Source organism: Gopherus flavomarginatus, chromosome 17 (assembly GCF_025201925.1).
Source record: "Gopherus flavomarginatus isolate rGopFla2 chromosome 17, rGopFla2.mat.asm, whole genome shotgun sequence".
Classification (NCBI taxonomy): Eukaryota; Metazoa; Chordata; order Testudines; family Testudinidae; genus Gopherus; species Gopherus flavomarginatus.
The window spans coordinates 19,206,527-19,228,545 of record NC_066633.1 but is presented as its reverse complement, the minus strand read 5'-3'; the positions used below and the strand labels follow the sequence as shown (position 1 = coordinate 19,228,545).

Below are 22,019 nucleotides of genomic sequence, written 5' to 3'. Positions count from 1 at the left end.
GGGGGGGTTTAAAACTGCCCTAAATTATCTTTTCTTCTGCACTACCAGCAGCAGCAGTCTCTTAATAAAACCAGCAAAGGCAACAGTTTCGAAGCCAGCCTCTACGTTTTAACCTTCAGTTTTATAGGGGGCAGAGATCTGGCTGTGCCCATCTGCGATCAGGCTGCCCGGGTGAATCCTGGGGCGGGAAGTGAACGCGTATCCAAACCTGGGCCGGGGTAGAGCGCCCGCACATGTAGGGTGACCAGACAGCAAATGTGAAAAATCAGGACAGGGGGGTGGAGGGCAATAGGCGCTTATACAAGAAAAAGTCCCAAAACCCAGGACTGTGCGTATAAAATCGGGACATCTGGTCACCCTAGGCACATGCCCCCCCGACCCTGGGCAGCTCTTTGCAGGAGGGGGTGTCGGCGGGCGGGTTAAGGGCTCAGTGAGTCGCAACACAGCTGCAGTCAAACCTACAGGTGTCAAACAAAAGGAGACGAATAATTAATGACTCATGGCAGCCACAGGGTCGGATGAAAGGGCTGAATCCCGCCCCCCCTGCTCCCCCTGGGCGCGGCTCGGAGCTGCCTCTGCCTCCCCGCGCCCGCCCGCAGCAGCTTGTCCCTCCACCGCCCATGTGTTCGGAGCTGTACGGAATCACCACTCGTGGGAGCCGCCATGACGCTACGGCGGAGGAGGGGGACATGGGTGCCGCCATGATATTAGGCGCATGCGTGGTCGCTCACGGAGGCTCTCCATTGAGAAGAATCCGGGGAGGGGGAGGAGCCGAGGCGTGACGCGCGGCCAAAGGGGCGGGGCTAGGCTCCGGGGCGCCGCTCCCTCCCTCCCTCCGGCCATGGCCACTGTGGATACCGAGGTGAGTGAGAGCGGCAGCGTCCATCTACCCCGGGCGGGGGAGAAGGCGGGGGGGAGGGTTGAATGGTATCACCCAGGGCCAAACCGGCTCTGTGGGAGGGGAGGAGGGGCTCTGTCCCCCGCCCGCCCGCTCCATGGTTCAGTCCAACTCCGCGCTGAGGGGAAGAATGTGGGAGCTGCTGCCATTGTGTGTGTGGGGCCCGGGACTCTGTATAACTCACACCCCTCCCCGGCTAACGAGTGGTATGGGCCATACCGGGGCCCCCGAGGGGCAGCAGCCATGCAGGTTCCGGGGCCCACGTGGCTGCGAGCCAGGCAGAGGCGGAATTGAGCCATGCCGCGTCGGGGGCGGGGGGGGGAGCGCCGCGGGGGCAGTATGGGCCATTCAGTGTCCTGGGCCCACGGGGCGGGGATGAGCCGGGCAGGGGGCGGGGCAGCCACGTGGGGGCGGGGCTCGTGAGGAGCGGTCCCCCCCAGAGCCAGCCTGGGGGTCCAGGGGGTGCTTGAGGGGTCGGGGGCCCCATGAGCAGCATTGGCGCCAAGGGGGTTGGGGGCCCATGGGGCCATCTCTGGCCCCAGGGTGATCTCTGGCCCCATGAGCATCATTGACCCTGAGAGGGTTGGGGCCCCATGAGCATCATTGACCCTGAGAGGGTCGGGGGCCCCATGAGCATCATTGACCCTGAGGGGGTCGGGGGCCCCATGGGGCCATCGCTGGCCCCAGGGGGGTCGCTGGCTGCAGGTGTCACTGGCCCCAGGAGACCCATTTGCCAAGTAGTTGCCGACCCTAAAGCAATGGTTGATAGCTTTCCGCTTGAAGCGCCGCTAGGGACAAGCCGTGCATGATTCCTGGTGGGGTGTGTGTGGGTGTGAACCATGGAAGTTTGGGGGGCTGTAACTGGAGGCATGGGGGAGCCTCAGCCTTTTAGGGTGACTGTGTGTCCCTGAACCCTGTGTTTAGCCCTGGTCCATCCTGGCCAGGTTTGTAAGAAGCAGCTCTTAGTCCTGGTTTTTGTAAAACCTGCAGGCTCCGTGTCTGAAGGGTGCAGAACCAGTGACTTTGACAGCGAGCTGATTAATCACATGTGTGCCTCAAACACCATCCCCTGCACCCATCACATACTGACACTGGGGTGCAGGTTCTGAGGGCCCTGTCCCGGCAAGAGGAGTGAGTCCTGGGGGTCGTTGACCCCAGAGCTCACTAGGGAGCTGCATAGTGTGGGCCCCAATAGTTAGTTATGAAAGGAAGATTGTCTGTTTCTTACTCACTGCTGGGATTTTAAGCATCCACTAGAGGAGGAGATAATCTCTTCCCACTCCAGTGGGGACAGCTGATACCCACTTACTCTCCACAAGTGCACACATTCAGGGCTTCTCGCAAGACCAGCTCCTTCTCCCCCAAAATAACCTTGTGACTAATGTATCAGTGTCACCCCAGTCCCAAGTCACTCCGAGGGTACTGTGTCAATACTCTTTTGCTCTGCCCTCCCCTGCACATTGAAATCAATATCAAATTTCCCTTTTCCTCCAACTTAACCAATGAGTACAATATAAGCCCCCCCCATATGCACAACCAATTAATCAAGAGGGTGGTGTTTCATTACCATCCACTCATCTCAGTTATAGGATGTGTGGAGATTTTGGAGGGTTACATTTAAAATCAATACAACCTCTTTTCAATCAAACAAGTGAAGTTGGCGGTGGTGAAAAGGAAATAATTTTTTATTAAACAGGCCCATTCCAAATTACATTGGGGAAAATGAGCATTCAAAAAGAGCTAGTTGGCATTTTGAGCAGGAGTGGGGATGATGGGATCGTAGGGAATGGGGTAGGCAAATTTTCCATTGGAGAAAACAACTTTTGGGGCCTAGGAACTTTTAAGGTTCCACGAAAACAAAGGAGATTCCAGGCTGCTCTTTGGTTACTGAGTGTGTATCCGCTGGCATTCTTTCACTTTCCCTTTGCCTGCTTGGCAGTAGTTTAGATGAGGGGGGCTCCCAGTTACTAAAGATAATTCTTTCCCCTATATCTGGTTTCTGGGTCTCGCCCACATGCTCAGGGCCTAACAGATCGCCATATTTAGGGTTGGGAAGGACTTTTCCCCGGGTCAGATTGGCAGAGATCCTGTTTTTTTATTTTTTCCTTCCTCTGCAGCGTAGGGCATGGGTCACTTGCAGGTTTAAACTAGTGTAAATGGTGGATTCTCTGTAACTTGAAAGTCTTTAAATCATGATTTGAGGATTTCAGTAACTCAGCCAGAGGGTCTGGGTCTATTACAGGAGTGGGTGGGTGAGGTTCTATGACCTGCGATGTGCAGGAGGTGAGACTAGATGTTCATGATGGTCCCTTCCGGCCTTAAAGTGTGAGTTGGTGCAGCAGCCTTTACAGTCAAGGTTATGTTGATCAGAAAAAGGTGATGTTGAAGGACTGGAGAGCCCCCTGGGTCATAAATGGGGTTGGAGGTTGTGACATACTTTCCGTGGGAGGTGGAATGTACTGGGACTTTGTCAGAGATCTTGTCAGTGAACTCAGACCATAAAGTTTCCATCCATGAAGATTTTATTTTGGGTATGGCTACACTTACAGCTGTACAGTGCTGGGAGTTACAGCTGTCTTCGTACAGCTGTGTAGGGAAAGCGCTGCAGTGTGGCCACACTGACAGCTACCAGCGCTGCAGTGTGGCCACATTTGCAGCATTTGCAGCGCTGATGGGAGTGGTGCATTGTGGGCAGCTATCCCACAGAGCACCTCGTCCCATTTTGGCGCTGTGGGTTGTGGGAAGGGGACAGAAGGGTGCAGGTCGTTCTGCTTCCTGTCCCAAGGCCCCGTGGTGCATCACTACACATCCCAGCAGTTTGGCGCCATTGTGAGTCTGCAGCGCAATTTCTGTTAGAAATGGAGCCCGAGCTGCTGAGGACTTTGCTGATGAATGTCGCCAGCACATCACGTTTGGCAGTTGAGCTATTCCTTCAGCTCCAAAGTGACAGTGAGGAGTCTGACGATGATATTGATTCGCCTGACGCGTGTGACAATAAAATTGCTTGTGGCAGTAACGGTCATGCTCAGCACCGTGGAACGCCGCCTTTGGGCTCGGGAAACAAGCACTGAGTGGTGGGATCACATTGTCCTGCAAGTCTGGGATGACGAGCAGTGGCTGCAGAACTTTCGGATGAGAAAAACCACTTTCATGGGACTGTGTGCTGAGCTCGCCCCCACCCTGCGGCGCAAGGACACGAGATTGAGAGCTGCCCTATCAGTGGAGAAGCGGGTGGCTGTTGCAATCTGGAAGAAGGCAACTCCAGACAGCTACCGATCGGTCGCAAACCAGTTTGGAGTAGGAAAGTCGACCGTTGGAATAGTGTTGGTGCAAGTTTGCAGGGCCATTAATCGCATCCTGCTAAGAAGAACCGTGACTCTGGGGAACATGCAGGACATTTTGGATGGCTTTGCACAAATGGGTTTCCCTAACTGTGGAGGGGCGATAGATGGGACGCATATTCCTATTCTGGCACCACCCCACCTGGCATCCGAGTACATTAATCGGAAGGGATATTTCTCTGTGGTTCTCCAAGTGCTTGTGGATCACCGTGGGCATTTCATTGACATTTACAAAAGGATGGCCTGGAAAGGTGCATGATGCACGCATCTTTCGGAACAGTGGTCTGTTCAGGAAGCTGCAGGCCAGGACTCTTTTCCCAGACTGCAAGATCACAGTAGGGGATGTCGAAATGCCCATTGTGATCCTTGGAGACCCCGCTTACCCGTTAATGCCATAGCTCATGAAACAGTATACAGGGAAGCTTGACAGGAGCAAGGACCGGTGGTTCAACTACAGGCTGAGCTGCTGCAGAAGGACTGTGGAGTGTGCTTTTGGCCGTTTAAAAGGGTGCTGGAGATGTCTTTATGGGAAGCTAGACTTGGGGGAAAGCAGCATCCCTGTGGTTGTATCCGCGTGCTGTACCCTCCATAATATTTGTGAAGGGAAGAGTGAAACATTCAGTGAGGAATGGACCTCCGAGGTTCAACGCCTGGAGGCTGAATTTGCACAGCCAGAGAGCAAGGGCTACTAGAGAGGCCCAGCACAGGGCTACAAGGATTAGGGGTGCCTTAAGGGAGCAATTTGAGGCTGAAAGCCAACAGTAATGTTTGGTGCCTTGCACGGGAGTGAAGTGCAGTGGTTACAATGATTTGCAGTGCCTATTTTTCCCTTGGGGTACAGTATTTATCACTTTCTTCAATAATAAAAAATGTTTTATAAGCCAAGAAATCATTTATTCAAAATACAGTACATAAAAGGGCAGGGGGGTAGGGTGCTGGACTGTACAGTCAGAGGTTTGAATATGTCCTGCCTGGAGTGCTGTGCAATGCCTGCTGCACTTCAGGATTAATATGCTGCATGGTGATGGGGGTTGAGTGCATAGGGTAAGGGTCGTAGTTCTCAGGGCTGGTAGGTGAACGTACAGGTGTTGGGGGCAGCTGGTAGTGGTAAGAACCAGGATGCTGGAGAAGGGGGTTTTGAGCAAACAGTAGGGCACAAGGGAGAGAGCTTTGGGATGCGGGGGATTAGCACGGTAGTGATCTGCCTGCATGGCTACGAGTGACTGCATACAGTCCGTTTGGCATGCCAGGAGGCTTATCAGCTGCTTTGTGCTTTTCTTGGTAGCCAATTCCTTTCTCCTGCTTTGTGTTTCCCTCCAGTCCTGCAGCCCCTTATTCTCTCTGGCATACTGATTCATAACTGCTTTCACCAAATCTTCTTTGCTTTTGCTTGGTTTCCTCCTCAAGTTCTGTAGTCTTTCAGCAGGCTGTGATAGGGCCGGAGGATTCAAGGACACTTAAAAAAAACAGAAATAGAAACATTTATTACAGAGGCTGCATTGTTTATAATCACAGTGAAGGAGTTGGTAGACTATTTGTAGCATCATTTACACATAGCAAACATAGCACAGAGAGGCCACAGCAGCGAAGACATGGTGAGTAATGGGGAATGAGTGATTAATGAAGCCATGTTGCTGCCGCGGCTCACCTGGGAAGGGGAGCTGCTTGAGTCAGGGCTCACTGGGGTTTCTGTGCATTGGGGAAAGCAGAGAGCAGCTAGGGGGAAAGTGCAGTGAATACCACCCCCACATTTGCCACAGCAGTTACTCCTGGAAGCCATGTTGCTGCCGCGGCTCACCTGGGAAGGGGAGCTGCTTGAGTCAGGGCTCACTGGGGTTTCTGTGCATTGGGGAAAGCAGAGAGCAGCTGGGGGGGACCTGCACTGAACACTATCCCTACATTTTCCACAGGATTTTATCCTGCCAGATAACTCGCTGCTGCGGGTTACCTGGGAAGAGTGGGAGGGTCTTCTACAGCAATGTGGATTCCGCCCTGGTCCCTGTGCAGCTTGCCTGTGTGCAGCAATGGTCCCCCTACCCCTCATGGCACAGTGGTGCGGACGCGTTAGCCTGACTGGGACAAGGACCACAGTGGCTCTCCCTATAAACTTGTGCGAGCGCATTGCCCACGCTCTGGCTGAAACTTCTGAACAGATTACAGAGGCCGATTACCGCGACGTGATAGACCACATCAATGGGCTATTCCACATCTAGGCATGCGTGCAGGCAGCCATAACCCCCCCCCCTCCTCTCCCAAAACAGTTCCATCCTAAAAATAAAATCTGCTTACCGGGAATCCGCTCCTCTGCTTCTTCTTCACCAACAAGTTCCAGCTGCTGCCACTGGCTAGCTTCCTTCTGGCTTGAGAAGAGCTCCTGGCTGCATGCCTCCTGGGACTCCGGGGTATCTCCCACCACCTCAGTAGCCTCACTCTCGGTTTCCTCTACACCCTCCTCCTCCTCTCCCTGCTCTGAACTGTCCATCGTGGTCCTCGGATTGGCAGTGGGGGCAGCTCCTTGTAAAAACAGCAGGTCGTGGGGGCAGCACATGAGTGGCGGTTTCCCTCACGGGCTTTGCAATAGGCACTGCGCAGCTCCTTTACTTTAACCCTGCACTGCACCGCGTCCCGTTCATGGCCCCTTTCCAGCATGGACTTTGAGATCTGGCCATAGGTATCATAATTTCTACGGCTGGAGCGCAGCTGTGACTGCACAGCTTCCTCCCCCCAAACACTGATGAGGTCCTGCAGCTCGGAAGTGTTCCATGCTGGGGCTCGTTTGGGGCGTGGAGGCATGGTCACTGATTGATTGATTGCACTCCACACTCGGCTGAGCAAACAGGAAGGGGATTTTTAAAATTCCTGGGGCATTTAAAGGGCGGGTCACCTGAGCCCAGGGCAGTGGAGTGCGAAACGATGAGCAAAGTGGCTGAAAAGGTATGCTGGGATACCTCCTAATACCCTGGAGGCCAATAACAGCGCTTTTGCTGGCCACACTTGATGAGCAGCGCTGCATCACCAGCGCTGGAATCGTTACACCCCAAGCAGACCAGGTGTACAGCCAGCGCTGCAGCCAGGGAGTTGCAGCGCTGGCTGTGCTTTGCAAGTGTGGACACAGAGTAAGTTGCAGAGTAACCCCATCACCAGCACTGCAACTCTCAAGTGTAGCCAAGCCCTCAGACTCAACACTCGCTTTCAGTTGTTTGAATGCACTGAGTCTGAAATGCTAGGGAATATATCAAATTCAAATCCAAAATCCCTGAAGGAGGTGGTGTTTGCCAGCTACCCTCACCACATGATGGCAATTAGTTATCAGATTCATAGCTCTAAATATCCCAAAAGATTACATAGATTCATAGGTCTAAATGTCCCAATAAAGAAATACAGGCATCACACTGAGCGAAGATGCCTTTTGCTTGCTTTGCTGCTGAACACAAGACTAAGACTTTCCCTCAAACTTTCTTTTTGAACATAGTTTCAGAATATACAAGTTGCACTGAAATGAAGAGTAAACACTAATTTCATGTGCATAAGAGAACAGACAGGATAATAATGCTATTGTACATTTATATATCAACTGGATACAAATAGCTGCTGCAGATTGATAATTGGATACATCATAGTCATATCCACTAAGCACTTAATGATCAGTAACCTCCCAACAGCCTGGCTGCACCTGACATTTCAGGTGTGCAGTTGCCTATGCTGTAACCTTTCACAGCTTTCTGGTTTAATCCTGTATCCAAAATATTGCACTGTGGCAGAGGAAATTTCAGCCCCATGTGCGATGAATTTTGTGGCAGAGCTATGCAGATGGTGACATTAGCAGTTCTTTGTAAAATAGTTCAAAGGTGGAATGCTCAATCTAAATGCTTGTCGGGTGAGATCTTGAATTTCTTGCTCAGGGGGCTGGTCCACACCAGGGGGGGGAAATCGATCTTAGATACGCAACTTCAGCTACGTGAATAACGTAGCTGAAGTCGAATATCTAAGATTGGATTACTCACCCGTCCACACCGCGCGGGATCGATGTTCGCGGCTCTCCGTGTCGATTCTGGAACTCCGTTGGGGTTGATGGAGTTCCGGAATCGATATAAGCGCGCTCGGGGATCGATATATCGCATCTAGATTAGACGCGATATATCGATCCCCGAGCAATTGATTTTTACCCGCCGATACGGCGGGTAGTCTGGACGTGGCAAGGGAAAGCCCTCATTAACTTCAGTAGGCATTTTGCTCAAGTAAGGACCATATACATCATATTCAGTCACAATTGCAGTCTAGAGGCCTGATCCTGCTGCCCCATTCATGTGAGTAATAACAGTAGGGCTTTTAAAGGGGATCAGGTATTAATCTTTCTGTGTGATTTAAGAGTTCGTATCCAGGCAATTCCATCATTTCAATACACCAAATTCTGCCTTCAGCTACAGTGGTTGATTGATGTGGCGCTGCATGGTTGTAACTGAGGGCTCTTTCCCCATGAACTCTTTATATATAGTTTAGTCTTGCAAATAAAAATGTACACATACTGTGGGGGAAATCTCCAAGGATCTTGGCTGAGGGGCTATTCCGCATACAATTCTCTGGAGAATTGTTGAGTATTATTGCTCTGAGGGCACTGGCCTAATATCTACAGCAGTGGAACATGGAGGGTGGAGGAGAAATGGTGAGTTATTTAAATCACTCTCCTAGGCCTTGGCTACACTGGCGCTTTACAGTGCTGCAACTTTCTCACTCAGGGGTGTGAAAAAACACCCCCCTGAGCGCAGCAAGTTACAGCGCTGTAAAGCACCAGTGTAAACAGTGCCCCAGCGCGGCTCCCAGCGCTGCAAGCTAATCCCCATGGGGAGGTGGAGTACCTGCAGCGCTGGGAGAGCTCTCCCCCAGCGCTGGCGCTGCGACCACACTCGCACTTCAAAGCACTGCCACGGGAGTGCTTTGGAGTTTCGAGTGTAGCCAAACCCCTGGTTTAGTCTTTCCTCCCTCTTTGTCTCTCCCAGCTCCAAGAAGTTTAGGGACCAGATTCTCCCCTGATTTATACCATGTGTAATCCCACTGACATCAGTGGGGATGGAGTGCATGTAAATCAGGGCAGAATATTGGAAACTGATGCAGATTTTTAGACTAGAGGCTAGCAGTTTGGTTTGTAAGGGTAGCCCTTAGAAGGAGTAGCCCTTCATCCCGCAACTGGAATGGGAAAGCAGGGACTGACAGATCCTTCTTGTCATCCCATGATCAATTTGTTTTGCCAGATAATAACAATAACACTTTGCTCTTATATAACACTTAGTAGATCTCACAGCACTTTACGCGAGAGGTAAGGACCTTAGCGAAGAAATTGAGTGGGATTGGGGAATTGTGTTGTGGCCAAGAGTCGTGGTTTGTTCTTTCCTGCGTGAGCCTTGTGCTCAGAAAACAGGATATGTCTGATCTATCCTAAGTAAAGAATAAGCCTTTATAATCTAGAACAAACATGGGCAGTGTCCACATCAGACTTTACAAACGTGTTAAGTACCTTAAGTTAAATGGCAATCCGTTAACTCTAGGGGAAAATGCCTAGAGTAATGAAGCCTGGGGTGAGGCTGGGGGCAGAAATCAGTCTTTAGCACCAACCTAAGCACTGAAAGGCTGGTTTGTTCTCCAGTGAGTACCACCTTGTGGCAAGCCCTATAGGGTGGAATTCATAGATTCTGAGGCTGGGCGGGACCATTGTGATCATCTAGTGTGACCTCCTATATGACACAGGCCAGAGAATGTCTCCAAAATAATTCCTAGAGTAGATCTTCTAGAAAAACAGCCAGTCTTGATTTAAAAATTGTCAGTGATGGAGAATCCACCACAACCCTTGGGAAATTGTTCTAATGGTTAATTACCCTCACTGTTAAAAATTTACACCTTACTTCCAGTCTGAATTTGTCTAGCTTCATCTTCCAGCTATTGGTCTGTATTACACCTTATTCTGCCAGACTGAAGAGCCCACTATTAAATATTTGTTCCCCGTGTAGGTACTTATCGACTGTAATCAAGTCACCCCTTAATCTTCTGTTTGTTGAGCTAAATAGATTGAGCTACTTGAGACTATCATCTCAAGACAGGTTCTCCCGTCCTTTAATCATTCTTGTGGCTCTTCTCTGAGCCCTCTCTAATTTATCGACATCCTTCTTGAATTGTGGGCACTAGAACTGGATGCAGAATTCTAGCAGGGGTCACACCAGTGCCATATACAAAGGTAAAATAACCTCTCCACACCTACCCGAGATTTCCCTGCTTACGCATTCCAGGATCACATTAGTTTTTTGGCCACAGCGTCACACTGGGAGCTCATATTCAGCTTTTTATCTACCGCAACCCCTAAATCTTTTTCAGAGTCACTGCTCCCTAGGATAGAATCCCCCATCCTGTAAGTATGGCCCACCTTCTTTGTTTCTGGATGGATACATTGACGTTTAGCCATATTTAAACACATATTGTTTTCTTGCATCCAGTTTACCAAGCATTGTAGATCACTCTTAGTCAGTGACCTGTCCTCCATTATTTACCACTTTCCCAATTTTTGTGTCATCTGCAAAGTTTATCAGTGATGATTTTATTTTTTCTCCCAGATTATTGATAAAAATGATAAATAGTGTAGGGCCAAGAACTGATCCCTGTGGGAACCCATTGGAAACATACCCACTCAATAATAACTCCTTGTTTACAGCTGCATTTTGAGACCTATCTGTAGAACCATATCTGTGCCCTGTAGTGTCTGTAGTGTACATATCCCTCCGTTTTTACACCTACAGTAGTTCATCTGCATGGTAGCTAATGGTTGAGAGCCTAGTTAATTAACTGTCCTGCAGGTATGATACAGACAAGACCCACACAGGAGATACCTGCCTTCTTTACTTCTCCTGTGGATGATTTTTGTTCATTACAGGTTTTTACATAAGGTTAGTTTGATTCTTTAGGTCAGTGGTCCCCAACCTTTTCCGGGTGGCAGGCGCTGGATGACGAGCCACCAAGGACTGTGGCTGGTGTACAAGCATCCGCCGAAATGCCATGAGAAGCAGCAACATCAAGAGGCTTCACCGCCGAAATGCCACCAAAAAGCGGTGTCGCTGCTAAAATGCTGATGATTTTCAGTGGCATTCTGGTGGATGCTTGTCCACCGGCCAGTATGCGGGCTCACATAAATGCCCCGGCGGGCGCCATGGTACTCGTGGGCACTGCGTTGGGGACCACTGCTTTAGGTCTTCAGGGGTGGGCAAATTTTTTGGCCCGAGGGCCACATCTGTGAATAGAAATTGTATGGTGAGCCATGAATGCTCACAGAATTGGAGTTGGGGTGTGGGAAGGCGTGAGGGCTCTGGTTAGGGGTGCAGGCTCCAGGGTAGAGCAGAAATGAGGAGTTCAGGATGTGGGAGGGGGCTCTGGGCTGGGGCAGGGGGTTGGGAAACAGGAAGGGGTGCAAGCTCTGACTGAGGATGTGGGCTCTGGGTTGGGGCTGAGGATGAGAGGTTTGGGGTTCAGGAGGATGCTCTGGGCTGGAATTGAGGGGTTTGGAGGGCAGGAGGGGGATCAGGACTGGGGCAGGGGGTAGGTGTGTGGGGGAGGTTCAGATGTGCAGGATCTGGGCGGCGCTTACCTCAAGTGGCTTCTGGAGGTAAGGCATGTCCCTTCTCTGGCTCCTATGTGGAGGCGCAGTCAGGTAGCTCTGTACGCTGCCCTGTCCGCAGGCACTGCCCCTGCAGCTCCCATTGGAATGCTGGAGGGGGCCTTTGGAGCACGTAGGAGCCAGAGTGGGGCCATGTTGTGCCTTTCGGGAGCCGCATGGTGTGGCCCCCGACCCTGCGCCCCAGCTGGAGTGCCGGAGCGGGGACATGCCATGCCTTCCAGGATCTGCATGGTGTAGCCCCTGACCCTGTGCCCCAGCTGGAGTGCCGGAGCGGGGCCATGCCATGCCTTCCAGGAGCTGCATGGTGTAGCCCCTGACCCTGCGCCCCAGCTGGAGTGCCGGAGCGGGGACATGCCATGCCTTCCAGGAGCTGCATGGTGTAGCCTCTGACCCTGGGCCCCAGCTGGAGCGCCGTAGCGGGGCAAGCCCCAAACCCCGCTCTCCAACAGGAGCTCACTGGCCGCCTTAAAAGGGCTTGTGGGCCGAATCCAGCCTGCGGGTGGTAGTTTGCCCACCCCTGCCTTAGAGTCAACAACATGCTGAAGATTAAAGCTTGGCGGCCTGACTTGCTTCTTGCTCACACCAATTTTACCCAGTGCACCTGCAGGTTCATTGAGTTTGGTGGAGAGCTTCCTGACTTGCACCAGCATGAGTGAGAAGAACCTCAAGCCCTGGGTCTTTCGGAAATGTGCGCTTTCTAAAATGATAACTTGGGGTAAAACTCTTCCACAGTACATGGGGCCCAGGCGAAGCCCCTAAGGGGTGCATTTTATCTGTGATGATTAAGAAGTGGGGCATGTCCCCCCCCCAGACATCTGTGTCAGGGTTGTGTCAGTTTGCTAGTCAAGGCATGTCTTCCCAAGGCCTGTTGATGAACAAAGCTGCTGGCTCACCTGTTGTGTGATACAGTCACCAACAGGTTCTGCAGTTTTCACCTTGACAGAGTAGCCCTTAGGTAAGTTTGAAAACAAGTAGATTCCAACAAGGATGCAGTTTCTCCTGGGTCCAGAGCAGTTTCTGTGAAAATTAGTGTCTAGTTTCTGTGCTTTGAATAAACCAGCTCTAGTTAGAAATGTTTTTTTCTTCTTGTAGCTGTTCATCAGTAAGATCTTTTTTTCTGGAGATGCTTTTATCTTTACAGATGACGGATGACAAGCCAACCCCATAGGGCCAGATTCTCAAGTGCTCAGCATCCACTATTGGGACCAGACTGTCCGAGAAACACAGCACTCAGGGCTCCTGTTGCGACATGCCTGGCTAACCTTTCAACAGAGCACCAACGTGCTGAGCACATTTGAAAGGGTGGCTTAATGATATGAGTCTGCTGGGCTTTGAGTCTTGCTCTTAACCCCTGAGCCCGCAAGGGTTGGGTCTGCTCTCTCAGAAGTCCCTGGAAATATGTTGTGTTGTGGATTAAGGGGCGGCATTTACTGATTCAAGCGGGGTTTCTGTTCCCTGGCAGGAAGGACAATACTGTAATAGGCCATTGAATGTAGGATGCAGGAAGAGCTCTGGGCAGAATGCGAAACCACTCCACATAGGTGATTTCCTCAGAGTTTCCCACTTTCAGTTTTGCAGGTGACGTGATCTCCTTTCAGTCCTGCCCTGTTCTGCCTCCTTTTCTCAGTTACTCCCGATGGCTGATATCCTCTCAGGATCCCCGGCTCACAAGTGAGGAGAGTGCTCTGCTCTGCTTGCCTAAGCCCATTATTTTTAACACTTAAGCTGCTTCAGGTAAGTTAAAATAAGAAAACCTCTTGCATTTTAAATCCACCTCTCTCTCTTTCACATGAATGATTCAGAAGGCCATGACTTGATAGACCAAAAAAAAAGTTTTCTTCAATCTTGTTAACTCAATAGAGTTAGCTTAATGGTAAGCCAGTGGGAGCTTGTCTACACAGGCAAAAATGGGTGTGTTTGCAGCCATGTTAGCTCTGCTTAAGGCTAAAATGTGGCCAGTTAATCCAACTTCAGAGGTTTAAGTCTTCACTGGGGGGAAAAAGGTGTTTTTGTCTTTTTGTCTGTTTGTTTACCTCGTTAGCTAACGTGGTAAGATCCTAATGTGGACAAGGCAGTTGGTAGTTTTCGCACATTAGCACGTCACAGTAAACTCTGTGGGGTGCCTTGGGTTTACTCATCCTGCTAAAAAAGCATGAAAATTACCAACTGCCTTGTCTATGTTAGGTGCTAGTAAACCACCTTTTTTCCTAATGTGGATGCTCCCAGTGGGGCTTTAATCATGTTAAACTAGCACCGTTTTCTGCCCATGTAGACAAACCCAAAGCTACAATACATTCAGCTAATATGAGTTCAAATGTGTTAGCCTGCGTATTAAGGAGCATTAAAAGAGAGCTTTTCAATTGCTTTAAGCTAATTCAATTGAGCAAATGAGATTGAAGAAAGCCTCAGTTATGCCCATCAAGACAGAGCCTAGGAGGTCTGATAAACCCACCCACAAGTGAGAAATATTCTTCCCTGAGGATTGCTTGCATTCTTAAGGCTATATTCTGGGCCTCTCCTTACCATCCTGCAGTTTGTTTCTATATTACCTTTGTCTGAGTCTAAATTTGAAGATAGTTTGGTTCCACGGCATGACACATTGCAGAGGATTCCTTGCTGCTCTGACATAAGGCGCAGCTAACTACTGAACAAGATGAGCATGCATGATACTGGGAGTAAACTACTTGTGTGGATAAGGAACTGGCTGGAGGGTAAAGACAGACCATTCAATATTAAATTCACCCCTGTCAGAGTCTTTGCCAGGGGGATTTCACAAGAGCAGTGATGACTGGTAAGCGGAATGGCAAGTGGATTGGAATGGTAAATCAGTGCATTCAGGCCTAGTTCTGTCTGCATATCAATAGTCTTGAAGAAGCAGCACGGAATACAGGGAGGAAAGTTGCAGGTGAACAGCTAGAGAGGAAATAAGTGCAGAGGAAGGAGGCAACCAGGTTCTGATTGACTTGGATAGACTAGGATTGTCCCCAGGTAAATGGCTATTGCTATTCCGTTGTGAGAAATGTAAAGTAACGTGAGTAAGGGCAAAAATTAAAAAAGGGGTTATTGCTTCTCAGGGCAGACAGCACAACACACAGATCAGGAAAAGGATTTGGGGCTCATAGTGACTAGATCACCCAAAACCATCAGCACAAAATTTGGAGCTGAACGAAAAGATAGCGGTAATATTGATGCCCAAAGGCTACGACAGGCACTTTAGAGACAGACAGCTGGGTTTGGAAATAAGGTATTTTAGCACAGTGCAGGAAATCAGTGATTCTGCATGTGGTGTGATGTGCTCATTGGTGGTTGTGCTTTGATTAAAAAAGGAAGGGGACACAAGGATTCTTCCATGTGTGGAGAACGAATAGTACAGAGTAGCAAGAATTAATCTGTTGACCGTGGCTATACAGGGAGCCATGGGGGACCCAGGACTGAAATGAGGTGACCTCAGTGAGGCGCTAATGGTGACTTTTGTATGACTTGAAGAGAACAGAAATGCTGTATGCTTCAGCCTTGTTTAGAGTATGATGAAAGGTGTATTTGTAAAACCTATTGGCTTAGATGTTTTAACTAACACATTTTAAACCTCTAGTGTAGAGCGGGGAAGTTGTATTTTAATGCATATTAGTTGGTTGAGAGGAATCCTAAGTTTCCCGTTACTGTTCACTTTGAGCTGCTAATACGTTAAAATACAAATTGTAGTGTTGCCAACTCTTACGATATTTGATGTTTTTTCCCCGAGCTCCAGCTCCTGAAGTCATGTGATTATATGAGAATCTTCTTTCTTTCTTAGATTTTTCTGCGTGGATGGTAGGGGAGTTGAGTTATAATCCAGGTTAGCTGTGCAGCGTAGACATACCCTATCTGGGTGCTTAACTCTCTTGCGTTTTCAACGGGGCCTGAAGAAGTACTGGGTCTGGGAATTTTGAGGGGTCTGTTAGGTGCAAGGGGTCGTTACAAACTGCAAACAGTCAAAAGTGGTTAGTGGAAACCATGTGGCCTGTCAAGGTTATCCACTGGCGGGCTGCGGGCCACCCACCACTGGTTTAAACGGGCTGTAAAAGGTGTTAAAGAAGTATATAGAGAGTAAAATGTTGACAGTCATGGGCACTGACTAGTTTATCTAGTTCTATCTGGCTTCCTATTGTCCTATAACTTTTTATGTAAAGATGTCCAGATTGCTAGAGCATAGAGCCTGAGTCTAAATAATGTATTAATTGAGGGGCATAATAAATATTTGATAAGCTAAATCAGCATCTTGAATGCTTTGCACCCACAGACAGGCTCCTACCAAGATACTAGGAGTTTTTAATCGAATGCATGTAAATAATAGTCATTGTCAATTAGTCTGAGTTCTAACTGTTAAGGGAGTGTGATTTCCTTGCACGTGGAATTTACTTTGTGGTCCTTGCAATGGGAGAGGTGTTTTTTAACACCACGCCAGGTTGCAGTGTTACAATTTGGTGCTTATAAGATTCTTTAAAAAGCAAATCTCTTTAAAGTCCAAACCTTTGTTGTTCATAAGCAAATGTCTCATAGGATTTAGAGGCTTCACCTAGAATATTTCAACTTCCCTCCAAAACACTGAGTATAAACAACTAACGCTTCTTTAAAAAGTAGACCTCACCTATACAAAGCTAGGTGCAATATTTACTTTTCCTACTGTTCCTTCATGTGCAGATGGTAATTAATATTGAGATGTGCTACCAGTATTTCAACAAGAAGCTCCCACAAAGCCTTTCACCCTTGGTGACAAGCACTGTGACCTAGGGGTGCATGTGCTTGCAGAGAGGAGAGGTCGTGTTGTCTGTCTGTTTGTTTTACTCTTGGAACTAAAACACAGGGAGGCAGCACCACTAGTCCAGCAAATTTATATTCAGTGCATTTCCTGGAAATGTTTGTGCTTTGGTCCATGAAGAATGTACAGCGTATAGAGAGAGTCCAACTTACATCATTTGAAATGGTGGAGAAAGTGTAAGTTTGTTCCCTCAGGGCTTGTCTACATCAGAAAGTTGCAGCGCTGGTGAGGGAGTTACAGCGCTGCAACTTAGGAGGTGTACACATCTGCAGGGCACCACCAGCGCTGCAACTCCCTGTTTGCAGCGCTGGCCGTACTCCCGTTTTGTCTCGGGTGTAGAGGATCCAGCGCTGGTGATCCAGCGCTGGTAATCAAATATAGACACTTACCAGCGCTTTTCTTGACCTCCGTGGAATAAGCAGGTATCCCAGCATACCTGAGGAAGCCTCTGGTAATCAAGCTGGTCTCCTTCCCCGGTTTGCTCTCGCGTTCCCCGAACCCCGAGCAAGCAGGTCTCCTTCCCTGAGGTTTGCTGGGTGGTTCCGGGAACGCGAGAGCAAACCGGGAAAGGAGACCAGCTTCGCCGCGGTTTGCTCTCGCGTTCCCCGAACCCCGAGCAAGCAGGTCTCCTTCCCTGAGGTTTGCTGGGTGGTTCCGGGAACGCGGGAGCAAACCGGGAAAGGAGACCAGCTTCGCCGCGGTTTGCTCTCGCGTTTCCCGGAACCACCCTGCAAACCGCAGGGAAGGAGACCTGCTTGTTCGGGGGTTCGGGGAACGAGAGAGCAAACCGGGAAAGGAGACCAGCTTCGCCGCGGTTTGCTCTCGCGTTCCCCGAACCTCCCTTGAAGCCGCCCAACAGCGCTGCAGTGTGGCCACATCTAACACCACTTGCAGCGCTGGTTGCTGTAAGTGTGGCCACTCTGCAGCGCTGGCCCTATACAGCTGTACTAATACAGCTGTAACAACCAGCGCTGCAAAATTTTAGATGTAGACATGGCCTCAGTGTGTTTTGATTTTTCCAGACAGTCTTTAGTTTGGTGTCCATCTTATGAGTTAGAGACTGTCACAGCCGTAGCCCCAGCAGGTCTGGTTTCTGTCAACACAAATATGGGGCACCATGCTTACTCTGAACGTTTGGAATCAGCCTGTTGTGTATTTGATAGCATCCTCTCCCAAACAGGATACCCTAGATCCTGGTGACACGGCTTCCCTGCTGGTTTCCTAACAGTCCCAGCCTTCTCCCTGATGCAGCGTGATGTTTATAGCAAAGTGTTTTTAATCATTCATGGCTCATTGATTTAATTTCTTTTCAAAGTCTTTGTTACTGGACTGAGAATGCCGGGAAGATGTTGAAAGACACGTTTATCCTGCTCCGACTCCCATGTGGTATTAGATCGGACTTTCAATGAGTGCTTTGGGATGAAAATACCCCTTGGTTGTGCATCTGTACTAATAGGTATACCTCCTGTTGTTGTTATTGTGGTGGTTTATTTGTATTGTGGGAGTGGCTAGAGGCCCCGGTTAGGAATCAGGGACCCTTGTGCTAGGTGCTGTACACAAATATAACACAGAGTTGGCTCCTGCCCTTTGCAGTTTAAGGGTCTGTAGCTATACTGCAGAAAAAGTTGTGTTCTTAATGAATTCCCAGCAAAGGGAGGGAAGGAATGTTCCAGGTTAGCTAGCCCGCATTAGGTAACTCAGCTTCAAATAGCAGTGAAGGCTTTTAACTCAGGTTACCAATTGGAGTTAAAGCCTGTGGGTTGAACTGGAGCTGGTAACTCAAGTTAAAATCCATGTTGTGTGTCCTCACTGCTATTTTAGCCTAGGTTTGCTAACTGAGTGAAGGATACACCTTTTTTTTTCATAATGTAGACATACCCAATGTTTGACCCCATCTCACTGTAGTATTGTCACAGATTCTGTGCAGTCTGGTTAGAAAGGAAAAGATTGCGAGGAGATGGTGGGCACGTTTGCCTCACCTGACCTACAAGCCAGGTACACGAGGCCCCATCATGGGCACATATTTAGATATTAAGCACTCAGAGACCTGAACAGTTTTTTCAAGTGACAGAAGCTCCCTCATCACCAGTGAGAATGGAGCGATCCAGAATTACTGCTTGATGCAACAATATCTTTTTTTTTAAAGGATAACAGTCAGTGACATGCAGGCCCGTGGTTCCCCTCTTATTTCTGTGATGAGTTATATGTCTGAGCTTGCACTGGGTTGGCCTTGCTAATGCTGCCACTGATTATTGCCAAAGCACAGAGTCCATGTCGGGGCATTGGAGAACATTCCTTCCCTCCCTTTGCTGGGAATTCATTAGCGTTTTCTTGCTACTATATTATTAATAAAACGAATTTCTATAACACTGTAATTGGTGCTTTGCAAATGCAGAGTAGGAACTGTTTGCTTCCTCAAGAATTTCTGGTCTATGTTTTCTACAGGAAGTAAAATATTGAGAAGCTGACTATGCTTCTGAGTACTGAAAGAAAAACCACATTTGTCTTCTCTGTATAAGAAGATGCCCAGCTTCAAGGCTGGTCACTAGTGGTGAATGTGAAGATGCATGAGTAAAGACCCACAAACTTGCTCTGTGCTGAGCTATCAGGGTGAGTCAATGGGAGCTCTGTGCAGGCAGAGCCCCTAAGACAGAGGGCTGCACTTCCTGGGTTTTCAACAAAGGCAAAACAGTGAACTAAAAATGTTCCTGGGATCTGATCCTGCACCCTGGATGCTTTGCCATTGACTTCATTGGGAGTGGGATTGGCCCCTAGTATGTTTAAGCATTCAGTAGTTTGTAACAAAATTTGATCGTTTTCTCTGTAAGTTTTAATACAGAGGCCTTGGAAACTTCCAAGGAAGATCTGGTTGGCTGAGCCTGATTACGAGCTTTAGAATTTCTCAACTGAAAAGCAGCTGCGTCCGAAATGTATTAGTTGACTCGTTAAATCCAACATGTCCAAAATTCTGCTAATTGCCCTTGTATCATTGCTGCATTGCTTTAAGCCTTGGCTACACTGGCGCTTTACAGCGCTGCAACTTTCTCGCTCAGGGGTGTGAAAAAACACTCCCCTGAGCGAAGCAAGTTACAGCGCTGAAAAGTGCCAGTGTAAACAGTGCCCCAGCGCTGGGAGCACACCTCCCAGCGTTGTAGGCTAAACCCCACGGGGGGGTGGAGTACGTGCAGCGCTGGGAGAGCTCTCTCCCAGCGCGGGCACCGTGACCACACTTGCACTTCAAAGCGCTGCCGCGGGAGCACTATGGAGTTTCGAATGTAGCCAAGCCCTCTGTCTATTGCGAACACACACTGCCCTTGCAATCTGTAGTGCAGTGTCTCAACATCCAGCCATGCACAAGCAGCAGCCGGCACATCTGTAGAGGAGGTAGTGATGTACTGCTCTCTGTGAATTTGCTGTTTTAGGTCAATAAGTTGGATTTATTTATTATTGCATATATAAGATCTGTGTATTTTGCAATTGGCATAGTCTGCTGAGGACAAGTATGCTTCTGTACCAGTTGTTTTCTAGTTTGGTGAGCACTAGCAGGCTGCTTCTCTTTCTTTGACCCTAAGCAAGTCACTTAAACCTTTCTTTATAGACGTGAATGGGTGGCATGGGCAGGGAACTGGGAGTCAGATGTCTAAAGTGTTAATCTAATGGGGAGAAAGTATGGTTTTGTAGCTATGGCCTGGGACTGGCCACTGGCCGAGCTGTGTTCTGTTCTCTGATCTGCCACAGCCTTCCTCTGTGATCGGGGCAAGTGATTTAATCTCTGTCTCTGCCTCCATTTTGTATCTGTAAAATGGGGACAATGCTACTGAGTAACCACAGAGGGGCTTAATTTATTTATATACCTAAATTGCTTTGAGATCTGTAAATGGAAGGTGCTATAGAAGTGCAAATCATTAGTATTGTTAGTTATTAGTCTGCCTTCCTCTGCAGCTAACTGCAAGTCACTTAGCTGAAATTTTCACAAAGGGTCACAGGTTTTTTGTGCTTCAGTTTTTGGCTGAGAGACCTTGGGCCTGATTTCCAGAAGCACTCAACATCCACAGCTCTGATCAGGGTCAGCGGAAGCTGCAGATGCTCCGCACCTCTGCGTGCAGGCTCTAGGTATGTGAATTGGGATACTCAAAATCTGAGCCATCCAACTCGGAGCCCCCTTTTGAAAATGCTGGCCTTAATCTCTCTGTGTTTCTGTAAAATGAGGATAATAATATATCCCTGCCTCAGAGGGGTGCTGTGAGGATTGGGTAGTTTATGTCTTCCAAGCACTTTATAGGAGAAAAGAGCTACAGAATTGATAAGTATTCTCATTGGCTTCTTAAGTTACGTATTAAAAAAACCTTTACAAATATGGTAGCTACTACACATTCTTTATATACCCTTTTTAACATTGATCATTAAAAACAAACGAACAGAATTAGCTCTGAAATATTCAGTGATTTTTTCCAGGGTAGCTTGAGAAATTACGTATAGAAAAGTGTCACTTTGGATGGATAATTGTTCAAGTAGCTATTTCTTTACCATTCCAGTTTCAAATGCTTCTTTCAAAGAGTACAAGACGATTGCACCCGAAGATCATAACCATTGTAAAAAGCTGTGTACCACTGGTCAATGTAACCTCTTTCTGCATAGAATAAAGGCCCTAATATTTTTAGCATGAGTTCACAGTACTTCCTTTTATTCTAAGGGTGGCAAAATTGTGCATTACTCTACTTCATGTTCAGTTTAGCTGAAATTCAGAGCAGAGCACTATTGTAAGACCAATGCACAATTTAAATTATAATGGACCAGCAGGTCTACTATAGTCAAGGGCTAAACCAGCTTTCTCTTTAAAGCTGGTCTCTTCTAAGTACTGTAACTTCTGCACGGTTACTTGAATAGCCTTGAGATTGGGTGTGACTCCTGGGAGTGCAGGATAGGGTCAGTGATCCAAATCTTACTGAAGTCTTATTCTCAGGCCTTGGCTACACTCACACTTTACAGCGCTGCAACTGGGGTGTGAAAAAACACCCCCCTGGGCGCTGCAAGATACAGCGCTGTAAAGTGTCAGTGTAATCAGGGCAGCAGCGCTGGGAGCGCGGCTCCCAGCGCTGCACGCTACACCCGTAAGGGATGTGGTTTACATGCAGCGCTGGGAGAGCTCTCTCCCAGCGCTGCTGCTCTGACTACACTCACACTTCAAAGCGCTGCCGCGGCAGCGCTCCCGCAGCGCTGCCGGGGCAGCGCTTTGAAATTCCAGATGTAGCCATACCCTTAGTTAGAAAGGTTTTGCTCTGGCCTTCTCTGCAGGGGTTCTGTTTCACCTTTTGCGAAGTAATACTA

At 48.7% G+C, this 22,019-nt stretch overlaps 1 protein-coding gene across 3 annotated transcripts in view; it reads left to right on the top strand.

Moving 5' to 3' along the window:
• Positions 1-788: 788 nt before the first annotated feature.
• Positions 789-22,019, top strand: part of EHMT1 (euchromatic histone lysine methyltransferase 1) — a 172,543-nt gene continuing 151,312 nt past the window's right edge. The window contains exons 1-2 of one of the 3 annotated variants that reach the window (XM_050926301.1): positions 789-862; positions 13,464-13,627. Coding sequence is in view for 1 of the 3 variants with exons in the window: in XM_050926299.1 (XP_050782256.1) it covers positions 842-862 (21 nt within the window). In the remaining 2 variants the exon portion in view is untranslated. Of the gene's footprint in view, positions 863-13,463; positions 13,628-22,019 lie in introns of those variants that run through there. The other 2 variants (XM_050926299.1, XM_050926308.1) reach the window with 2 other exon arrangements.